This window comes from Frieseomelitta varia, unplaced genomic scaffold (assembly GCF_011392965.1).
Source record: "Frieseomelitta varia isolate USP_RPSP 00005682 unplaced genomic scaffold, Fvar_1.2 scaffold_229, whole genome shotgun sequence".
In the NCBI taxonomy this organism is placed as follows: Eukaryota; Metazoa; Arthropoda; class Insecta; order Hymenoptera; family Apidae; genus Frieseomelitta; species Frieseomelitta varia.
In genome coordinates, this window is record NW_025109956.1 from 127,206 (window position 1) to 139,815 (window position 12,610).

The 12,610-nt window shown below is 30.9% G+C and overlaps 1 protein-coding gene across 1 annotated transcript; it reads left to right on the top strand.

The window, feature by feature from the left end:
- Positions 1-10,080: 10,080 nt before the first annotated feature.
- LOC122527635 lies at positions 10,081-11,423 on the top strand. The gene is made up of 2 exons (XM_043651990.1): positions 10,081-10,240; positions 10,299-11,423. Exons 1-2 carry the CDS (start codon positions 10,114-10,116, stop codon positions 11,249-11,251), a joined length of 1,080 nt encoding a protein of 359 aa, XP_043507925.1. The 5' UTR covers positions 10,081-10,113; the 3' UTR covers positions 11,252-11,423.
- The last annotated feature ends 1,187 nt before the right edge of the window (positions 11,424-12,610 follow it).

Below are 12,610 nucleotides of genomic sequence, written 5' to 3' on the forward strand. Positions count from 1 at the left end.
AGTGTTACGTGGAACACTCTGTATAGCACTTGGTTTCATTTTAAAACACGAAGCTTTTACTTTAAATGTAGCGAGTTACTTTTTTTCTTACAACATGTAGCGTAAATTGAAAAGTTATTAAGAAACATTAAAAAATTTTCTCTTTGCAACAATCACTTAGAACTATGATTTTTTTTTCACTACTTTATTAAATTTTGAACACTAGGATTAAATAATGAAATATTAGGATTTTTTGAATTTTTGTTTAACACTAATATTCAACGTTTAATACAGTAATGTTTCATCCTTTCATCAAATTGGTAAATAATTAAAAAGATCGGCTTAAATTATCGACAATTTTTCAATGTCATTGATACAGTTGTGTTTTTCATTGTATATACGAAACTTATTTATTTCAACGATCTTTTCAATTTTAATAGTACGAGTTAATTAACTGCTATTTTTCATGAAATATTGTTTCTCATTTATTAAAAATATTCTGAAAAATTCGATATATTTTTCTTGAAGCATTGGAAACATATTACATCGAAAAAAAGCATGAAAAATAGACGACCATTTAATTAAATGGATGATAATTTTACGAATTAAAATATACGATTAAATTCAAATTCTTTTTTATTATCAATTCACTGTGTATTAAAGAAATCACAGAGGTGCAATTTGTACGAAATTTTGTTGTGCCTATCAAGTCTGTTAGGTCACACTATTTTATACACGTTGGTAAGTACTTATGTGTCTAGATATGAGAATATCTGTTTAATTTTGAGAAAACCAGAGGCTGTACGCATGTACATACTGTATTATACAAGGTGTCCCGTAAATGGTGGTACGATCCAGCAAATGATACTACGTGAAAAAATGAGTCGAAAAGAAGGAATAAAATTTTTTCATTAATATCTTCGTTTTCGAGAAAATCGAGTTCAAAAATTTATCAAATATATTTGAATTTAGCTAATGTTAGACGTGACGTGAAAAGGAATTTATTCTACATACAAATATAAATAAAAGCTGTGAAGCTTTTTCTTGGAAGATGCTTTGTTATAAAATAGAGTTTGAAAATTTATCACGTACACATGTACCAAATTTTTAAAATGTTATTCTACTCTTTTCACTTATTTTTGTGAACATCCTCGCGCTGATTATTCGTGCCTATCCAATACAGAATTAATTAAATTCAAGTACGGTTGATGAATTTTCAAATTCGATTTTTACGAAAACAAAGAATGAAAAAAAAATTTTATTTTATTTTATTTTATTTTGATGTACCATCAGTTACGGGACACCCTATACATTTTGTGTGAAGAGTGAGTGACAGTAGCCACTTATTGTTAGAAGAAAGAACCGGGAAAAAATGAAGCGTGAACCATCTGTTTGAAAAGTAGAGAACCCATCTATGGATTTACGATCACATATGCATCACATATGCAAAAGACTGTCAAACATCAATTGACTCAAAAAAAAATGTTACAACGGTATTTGTAACGAAGTTCTATCTTGTTCTCCATTTTTAGATTCTTAGTACCTTGGCTTAGTACAAACAAAGCGGAGACTAAACGAGGAAAGAATATTTCAAGAATAGATATGCTAAAAATGATATTTATATTAATCATCGGAGATTAGATACATGTTACTTTTCTCTTTTAAGCAATTTAGAGTTAATCTGTTTTTCGAAAGAAATCTATATTTGTAATAAATATTTGAGCTTTTTACATTAAATTTTCCTTTAAAGCTTAACACTAGAATTACCGACAACCAAACCATACAATTTTCATCAGAAACGTTAAAATAAAAGAAACAGAAAATTTTTATAATACAAATACAATACAGAGTAAATATAATACAAGCTTCTTATTTATGTATTTTATGAAGGATCATTCAAAAATATACTGTTTTTACATCAGTAAAAATATTCAAATGGTCATTTTGACCATTTTGGTAGTTCTAGTGTTAAATATCGTATATTGGACTTTCATTTCTTCACATGTATATGTACATAGTACATATGTCCTAGATGATGAAGCAGTAGGTACGCGGTCCGCAAGGAACAAGTCGAACGAGGTAAAAGTGATGCAACAACTGGATAACAACTGTTTCGTCACGTTTCCGTCGCGAATCCGACAACTTCACTGTCGAGGGAATAGTGTGTTCACGGCCGTGTCTATCGTATATAGAACCCGCACTAGAAAGCATTGACCTTACCGAAATCGGCTTCCAATAATATTTTTGGATTTCTATTTCGAGTAACAAATTGACAAATGACCGCAGAACTGAAGAAGAAAAATTCCATTCACAGTGTTTGCGCAGCGGTCAAATAATTTAATAATTAGACGAGAGTCTTGCAATATTTCGCGCGTAGCGAACGAAATCATTAAAAGACAACAATAAATTGACAAACCATTTTCTTTTCTTCCCTTTTCCTTTCCTGTTTCCTTTTTTTACTTCGAACACGGCGCAATTTGAAATATGAAAATACTCGCTCCGCTCATTTAAAAACTTGTATAATATCACGTATAAATTATAAATTATTCTAGCGCTATCCTCAATGAAAAATGTATCTATATACAGAATTTTCATGATACCAAATTGTATCGTAATATGTATGAGTCATTTATTTTGAAATTGCCATAAATCACTTTTCAATAATGAAAAATAGCGATTCGTTAACGTTTATGGGAAATTATTTATACTGAGAAAAATATAAGTATCCGGGATAACAAATACAAGTAAATCTTGAAAGTTAGCATCAATTTTTTTTAGACACCTTAAAACACAAATCTCGATTTAAAATAACGGCTCATATAACAATATATATATATATATATATATATAAACAAAAATGATACACAATCAAGGTCAAAATAGTTTAAATGTTTTTTTCCGAAAGAAAAAATTAAAATTTTAAAATAGCGAACAAACTAACAATATCTAAATACGTCAACAGCCGACAATTCTCATTTATCAATGAATTAAAATCTATTCGATATAAATGGCAAATTAAGCCAAAAAATAAAAAATAAAAAATTATACAAATTTCTGTCCAAGCGAATGAATTCTGTAATAAAAAACAAAACAGGTCCAACGAAATATTAAATGTCTAACGAAACTAGTAAATTTGTTTTGTATATTTATTTCCATTTTTTAAACATATATCTTATCATTTTGTTCTACTAATTTTCATGAAAATTTGTACTTTTTTGGATAAAGTCTGATCAATTGTGAAGAACGATGTGTATGTATGTATATTAGGTATAAGAAATTTCATTTGTGTTACATAATTGAGTAAAAATTAACAAATTAATAGAGTATATTTCCCTTTTTGTCTCTGATTGTACGTTGACAACATTGTCAATCTTAAATTTGTTGTGAATAAAGTAATCAAGATTTAATACCGAGTTAATTATGTTAGAAATCAAGATTTAATACCGAGTTAATTATGTTAGAAATCAGTACTCGAACCTGACTAATTGAATCCGCTATCGAACTTATACGGTAAACTTGCTTCGCCAACAACCCTAATACGAATCTCGAATTCATCTCTCACCTATTTACTTGCTACAACCAACAACTTGCCAATAGACGAATCGAATTATCAGATAGAGAAATGTAAAATTACTTTTGATACCAAAAAGAAGATAATTGTGTGTGAAAAAATAAGTCGAAAAAAATAACACTTTAAGTTTAAGTTTTCAAGAAAATCAAATTTGAAAATTTATCACATATATTTGGATTTGATTGTCTGCAACAGAACTAACGTAAGACGTTACGTTTCTCAGAAAATTAAGTTTAAAAATTTATCAGAATTAGCTAAGAATTATCAAGCACACCATACACACTTGAAAAATTCTTAACTAAACGTTTCACATTTGAAATTTCTAAACTCGATTTTCCCGGAGAAAAAGCTTTCTTATTTTTACATGTAAAATTATCCACCAGCCTGTGTGGACTACTAATTATGTAACACCCTGTATATACATTTTCTAACTTAAATTAGATGGTTAAATCTTTGCCACTGCGCGTAACATCCACGATCACTTTAAATAACACGATTATTAAATACGATTATTACGATAAAATGAGATTTTATTAATATAACATACAACTGTCACTCGTGATTTATAAACTGCTTCGAAGGAATAGGTCGAGGAGATCGAGATGAAGAGGACGATTTATCATCGTCCAAATGATATCGCGTCCGATATTTCGAACAATGAAACAGCACGAAAAACTTCTAGATCCTCGTGGAACTATATATATATGCTTGGTCACGGATAAAACAATTACGCAAAGAAGGGTTACGTGAAATTTTCAAATCGAGATATTATGTTATTCAGCTCTTGGTCGTGCATTTTCCGAGAGGCCAACGCAGTTTCTCGAATGAAATGTATGAAAATGGCTGCAACGTGCCGCGCTTCTTTAAAGATTTCTCAAAGTTGCTAAAACCTTTATGGGCACCGTAAGAGTTTCGCCCGAGAATTGAAAACTTGGTGAAAGAAAAATCGACCTTTTGTCCTTGAGAGATCGACCGACGGAACACCGAACAACCTAACCGCGTCTTTGTATTCTAGCTACATTGCACGAACCTCGCAGCGATTTTTTGCTCGCATCACAGACCTCTCCGTTCTCGCTGCTAATCAAAATTTCCAGAAAAATACTCCGCGATAGCGATATCGCTCACTTCCGCTTGCTTGCTGGAGGCTATCTTAAAAAACTCTATTTCGAGTCACGAATGAATGTATACATAGGAATTAGACAAAACAATGGAAACACCTCGTATAAAATGTGTATTGCATCGTTGCGACTGTTCGCATTGAAATTACGTTATATCTTGGATCCAAGAACTATTTGAACATTTTGGGCCCAATAAGGAAAGAAATTCTTCAAAAAGACAATGCTCCGAACCATACAGCTGCGATTGTGAAATCTTGGTTTGAAGAACACGAAAATTATATTAAATATTACATGAAGAATATCCTTAAATATCATTCAAGATTTGTATGAATCTATTCTGAGAAGAATTTGAGCTGTATTGAAGACCAATAATGGTTTTACGCGTCATTAATAAAGAATATTCTAAGCAAACGAAATGTTCCCTTATTTACTTATATATTAACTTTATAAGTCATTCCCAAATTTTTATCCAACTTGATATTTGATTACTTTGTTCAATTTATGAGAAAAGAAAAAAAAGAAGAAAGTTATAAGATTTTCGCAATAGGTAATAATCAACATAATAATCGTAAAGTACGAAAACGAACATCGAATCGAAGCATAAATATCGAAAGCGAGCTCGATATGACATTGACATCTTACATATATCGTTTCATACATTAATAATGTAATGGTATCTATACAGTAATACAAATTGTTTTATACATTAATTAAACAAAAACTGCTGATTTTTAAATCGAAACAGTCTAGAAAATTTAAGACAATAACGAATATTATGCACGTAACGCGTCAAAACAAGTAGAGATCTCGCACGTATTATAAATCTTATGTAATATGAGGAACCGATAATATATGTATCAAACGTGCGTTTGATTCTTCGAAGATGTTTCAGTTATCATTGTTAAGTTATTCAAAATTAAGATATTTCAGTTATTCATTTTCAGTATCATTTTAAGTATATGTATCTGGTGCAGTTTTCTTCAATCATACAGAGATTAACAGAAATTAACAGGCTTTCTTCGTTTAAACACTTATTTCTTTTAAACATTAGTGTAAATATTATATAATATATATTAAAATAAAGTCATTCAGTAACAAGATATTTTATTTTCTCACTGAACGAATACTTTTGTCCGTCACTGTATTTCATATTAAGAAATATCTGTTCTTGCGAAATTTTTTATAGAAAGAAGTGTTACACTTGGGAACACTTTCGAATAGTGTTCTCATGAGACAGATATTTCAGAATTTGTATAACAAAAGTTTCATGGAAACGAGTTATTTTAAAAATAATATTTGATAGAAATAATACTGAATTAAAAGTTCGTTTTTATATGCGAGTGCTACATGTTCATTAAATAGTATTCGATGTCAGTACTTGCTACAAACATTGAGAACTTTTTTAATATTGAACAAATTATCTATTCCTCCGACACAAAAATTTTTATTATATCTGAAATTTTTATTTTTAATAACATTTATTTCCGTTCTCATCGAAACTTAGAATGTAAGAATATTTTTCTAAAAAATTCTATTCGATTATTCAATGGAGTACCTGTCATACATACGTTCAATTTTACTTATTAATAAATACTGGTTACCTGTTTTATCGATAGCTGTCACTATTCTTACCGCCGTTTAATATATCAAGTTACTAAATGTTTAATTATACGTACAAAACGTATTTTTAAATATCGTAAAAGATCAAAGTGATATCAAATTCGAAATAACATTATTAACCATTTAAAATATCAAGTCACGCTCGAATTATGATTTCAGTTTGAAAAAAAGAAGATAACAGTGCCGTGCAATTTGAACTCGAATTTTACATTTAAATTCTCTAATTAGAGAATTTTACATTTCTCTAATTCGAAAATTAAAAATTTAGAAAATTAGAAATTACAAATCACATATAATGTTTCAATACTTTGCATCGAATATGATGTCAGAATTATAAATAATTAATGGTTACCTAAAATCATAAGATAAGAGATTAAAGGTTTTAACGATAACACTTTAAAATCAAAAAGATTTTCGTTATAAGAATCTGACAATTTTAATCCTTTGAACTCGATTTGTTTTCAACGTTGTTGCACGTCCACTTAGTTTAAAATGAATTAATGTACAACGCTAAAATATAATGTTTTTTTATTTATTTATTTATCACTGTTACAATAATATAATTTATTTTTTTATAATTTTTAAAACAATTTACATAAATTTACATTACAATTTATATTGTCACCTTCAGCATAACGTACGAGTTCAAAAAATTAAAATTGAGATTTTCTAATAACAATTTCTAAGTGTTGTGGTCTTTTTTTCTAGTTGACTTTTAGTTTCAGATAGACAACGTACTGACGCACTCGCGAGTATATATGTAACTATCACCTACATCAGCCTGCGGTCCTTAATTGGGACTTCCGACAGGGGTAATTTTACGATTTACACTCCGGAGGAGAGGTTCTCTCTTACTTTGCCGAACACTGAACATTTTCCCCATCAATATAGGTCGAAAAGTCCATGAATAAAAGTTTGCGAACAATCAACGATTCTGGGATACACGATGCAAATTGAACTGGAAAATTAAAAAGCGAACTATATTTATCGCGATCTATTATATGATATAAATATTCGGAGAAACGTTATCTACAATCGTGACGAATTCATGAGTCAGGAAATTCACCCGTTTACTGTGTCTTTTCATTCTTAGAAATGAAGCGGAAATCACGCTTCAAGTTAAACAAGAAAAGATGCTTTGTCAAAGACAAAAAACATAAACCTAACAAATTGAGAATCCGTATTTAACGATCATAGATTGTAAAAAATTGCACCTCCACAAACAGCGATATAATTTTAATATGTGAAATGGCATTCATGTAATACTGACACGAATTATATATTATATATGTACATACACGCTTGCTCAGAAATCCTAGAACAATACACGGCTAATTTGTACAATAAATATAAATTGTAAATTATACACAATAAATATTTACAATATAAATTACATATACAATGTGCAATATACAAGTTATTATATTTACAATAAACACACTAAAAACTCTATGAATATATTAATATATTGCATTTTTACATATTACACATATATCGTATTATATTGTATATATTATAAAATATGTATACGATAATCTACGATAACGAATATTAAAAATAAAAGCCTAAGATTTTTGAGCGGGAGTGTACAAATACGATCTCGCAGAACTAGCAATTTCGCTTCAATTTAAAGAATAAAAGTTTCCGAAAAAAAAAACAGATTTTCGCAGAATCCAAAAGAAATGTGCGAGACACGCTGTTCGCGAAAGGATGATTCACGAGAGATGTAGACGATCGCACACACACACACATACATATATACGTGTATGCAAATGTGCGAGCGGATAGGCGCGTATGCATATGACGTCGGGTCAGACATTAAGCAGCGCAGGGATGTGCATCTCAATTTTGACGAAAGCCGATCGTTACGATGAAACGTGGACGCACGGAATCATCATTTTACGTCCACGAAGGCTCGAGCGAACAATATGTAAATTTCATTACGCTTACCACTTTCGATATAAGGAACCAGCAACAGCAACAGGAGAAAGAGAACATATCCACACGTATCACTGATCATCGTAACCATATTCTCTTCCACAGTAAGGAGCCCTTGGCTAGATATCGACACCACCTCGCGAATACACGCGTGCAACAACAAACAAAACAACAGCGCGACAACGCGAGGAAGCGAGAAGCGATCTCGAATGGTAGTCGGTAAGAATCGCGACGAAACGACACAGGAAAACGCGATGTAAACCGAGAGAACGTTGCCGCCGTCTACACTTCGAGGGATCTTGCACCGTGATCAAGGGCCAGCCAATTCTCCCAAGTATATTCACCACTCAGCCTGCGTAGCAACTGGGGTACAGCACACAGCACACATCCAACGAGATTTTCACTGACGTTTACGTTACGTTACATTAGGAACGCGTTCTGTTATTGGCGCGCGCGACTTTAGGGAGCAACCGAGCGTTACTCGCGTTGTTGTAAAACGGCGAATATGATGGATAGCCACCGTACACAGAACCACACGGCACGGCCTCGGCTTGTAGTTGATCAGCTTACGCCATCGTTTACCATCGATGTTATCACTTGCACGCGGGCGATCCTTTGCCACTGGCGATCCGCCCTTTGTAACCTTTTTTCCCCGTTCCACGGTGTCCGGCCCCTTCGTTTTTCCTATCTCTCGCCGCTGATGTACTCCCCTTTCCGTTCGTTTGGTCGCGCTGTCTCGCAACCGTCGTAACAGCTGACCGCTCTTTATCTCACACTCTTTTACCAGATGATTTCAGATTTAGCTGACGCATCGCATCAGCAACAAAACACACACACGACATCGGCCAGTCGCCACCGTTGCCACTGACAGTCCTACCACCGCCGCGACCCTCACGTCCCTATCCCGTTCATTACGCGTTGTTAGTTCGTTCTTACGCTGCTAGAGTGCAACAGTTATCACGCTATGGCGAAACTACCATCTTGCGTGCTATTACCACGCATGACGTGATATAGCCATGTTACGCGTTCACTTTAAATAGAAGTACGCTGAAATTGCTGTTGCTTGTATTAGTTTATTGGCTGAAATAAATAAATTGATGTATTTATATCGTTTAAGACCGTTCTATTGTATGAAATATATTTTTCACGATATTACGGGACGATTTTGCAAAATATATTTACGCGAAACTAAGGAAGTAAAATATTATATCTGCGTTTTATACCAATTTTTATCTAAATCTTATCGTCAATATCAGTTCCAATTTCAGAATTATCATTCGATGTTTTTACTGTTGTCAAAAATGTACCATATTAAAAGAGAACAGAAGTAAATGCAAAGACCAAATTAACTACTTTGTTATTTTATAAAATACTAATTAATAATTACCCTATAATTAAATGGAAATACTTTTAAAGTAGAAAGAGTAAATATATACAGGAATTTAAGTGGAATTAGAAACTTTTACATTTACATGGTTGGCAACCCTTCGAGTACCCGAGTACCCGGGAGTTTTAAAATCCCAATATGGACCAAATTTTAATAATATCATCTTTCATCATGTTGTGAAATTTATTGTTCATTTGCGCAAAATTGTGGTAAGTAATTTTATTATTAATAACACTTGTATATAATCTTATAGCTGCAAATATAATAGTGTAAATAAAAAGCTAACCTTTCATCACTGATAAAATTATCTTTTCAGAAACTGTATCTGTAGAATGAAAAATGTACAGATTCTTATATTTGAATGAAAAGATGCAACTTTTTATTGATAATACATGTCTGCAACTAATATTAAATATAAATCCATGATATCATGAATTAAAATGTAACGTGGTAAGATTAATTGAATATATGAAAAAGTATATACTCTATACAATTCAACGATGGCAATGTCAGAGAATAGATTTGCAAATATAAATCAATATCCCAAATATAACAGACGGAATAACAAAAAAAGAAATGACTTTAATAATACACAGAGCCTTAAAAATTCATCGGAATACAATTCAAGTAATTTTATTGCATAAAATATAATTCTGTTCTATTTACTAATTTCGTTTCGTAACAGTACAGCCAACATCTAAAAGAGACTCGAATTCTCGAAGAATTCGAGAAATAGAAAGAGAAGGGAAAACAGAAAATCAAAAAATCCAAGCTACAAACTCCAGTCCAAATTCTACGTTCAAAAAACGCCGTGATAATGTAGCAAAGAGGATTTATCAATGGTGCGCTCAATGTTGCGGAAAGAAAAAAGCTAAGTTAACCAAAGTACACAAATCTACGTCAGATTTCTTTAAGCATCTGAAAGGAAAATGTAAAGACCGTAAGAAAAAAAAGAAAACAACTACTTTTCGTGAAGAACGTAGTGTTTCACCGGCAGAACATGAAAGCGAAGTTGGAGAAATTTTGAGACGAGAAACTCCGATCGTCGAAAGAGAATTCGAAGAAGAGGAAGATGAAAGATTTGACAACATGACAGATAAAAAGAAAGCCAAAGAGAAGAAAAGGAAAAAGAAGAAAAAGGAAAAAGAGGATGTTCCAGAATCGCCTTTGCCAGCGCTTCTACCGTATCAGAAAGAAGAATTAGTCAAAGATCGTGCTCCTGATGTAGGTATAGATTTCACAAAAACCTGTTGTTACCTATGTGTTCAAAATACGATGGCAATCGCGGCAGCGATGCCCAAAGTGGGAAAATTCCATGTGTCTATACAAGCTTCTATTAAAGAAATGTTAACCTCTGACAAAAGTTGCAGTCCAACTATTCAAGTTAGAACTGTACAGTCGTCTGTTAAAGTGAGAATGCGCGACATGGGCACTCTACCTGATGAAAAAAAGAGTAAAAGACTAAGGCCAAAATTGAAACTTAAAAAGTTCAATATAATTCCAAAACTAAAATTTCCCGTGTATCCAAAAGTGCGAACTGTTGCTTGCGAAACAGATAAATCGATGAGACATAATAATATACCACAATGTAGGGCAAGGCGTGGGGCCGACTGTGTAACTAATGTTAATATAACGTAAAATGATAAAAACATTATTTTCTCTCACAACGATCTTTTAACTCACAAACGACTAAACGTTTCATTCAAAATAAAAGAATAGTCAATTTTATACCGTGCGAATGCACATTTATAATAAAGTTAGCACGTTTGTTGATGAAAATATTTACAAAAGATTTAAGTTTATGTCAATCAAGTCACTCTAAGAAAAGTCATGATTTAACGGAAATCTACGTAAGTAAGATGGTACTATTTACAATTTTACTATTGTCTTTTACTATTACTTTTACTGTTACAATACATTCATGTATTAAGTGATAACGCTTAATTATTTGAAAGAAATTTTGACATTTGAATAATAATGAAAACTGTACGACAAAAATATTTTTTATAAATTGTTAAATTATTTAAATGATTCTCGATATACTTATTTAACATTTTCATTATGTCAACAATTTATGGCGTTAAATTTGTAAGACTAATTTTATGTGATAAAATTTAAATTTGTAGATACACATAAAGCACATCTTTAAAAAAATTTTCAAATTTTGAATCAAAGATCTTAATTTATTTTTTTTTATAAAATTTTTGATGGTATATATAACAAATATTTTATATGCATATAATTATAAATATTTATGTATATATATGTATACACATATGTAAAAGACAAAGATAGATATGAATAATACTTTTGTGTTCTTATATTTTATAGAATAGACTTTGCAAAATTATAGCTAAAATATCTAAACCAACAGTTTTTAGGTTAATGCCTTTTTACAGAGAATGCCCAGATTACAATCGATTAATGTATTTAAAATTATATAATTTTATTTTAGAAATGAAGTTGAAAATATTCTCTTGAAATATGTAGTTTCATCTACACAAAAATAATTTAGATCACACGATGCATTTCTTTGCACTCTTTTGTAAAAACATTTCTTTGATAGATCCAATACATTATGAGGTATTACTGCAACACTTTGTATATTATAATATTGTGCAACATAAAAAATTATACAAAAAAAAAATAGTCGTGAATCTTTTATTCAAAGCTTGAACATTTTTTAAAAATTAAATTAATTTTTTAAAAATATATTATGTCTGTTTATTACAGGATCAAGTCGAATAACATGTATAAGCACACACTGGTCACAGGATAATTTTTTATGAAAAAATGATGTAAAACAAAATTTTTTTATTTAAGGCTTTGCCTCAAGAATTAAAAATTTATCAACTATGCTTGAATTTAGCTCACCTTAGATGTAACAGAAAACAATAATTAACAAAAAGTTATTCTATATGCAAAAATAAGTAAAGAGTATGGAATTTTTCTTTTAAAGTTATTTATTTTCAAGAAAATAGACTTTGAATATGTTTT

Coding starts and splice junctions, on each gene's coding strand:
- LOC122527635 (XM_043651990.1), top strand. CDS start 10,114: ATGGCAATGTCAGAGAATAGATTTGCAAATATAAATCAATATCCCAAA. Junction 10,241..10,298: donor TTCATCGGAATACAATTCAA/GTAATTTTATTG, acceptor GTTTCGTAACAG/TACAGCCAACATCTAAAAGA.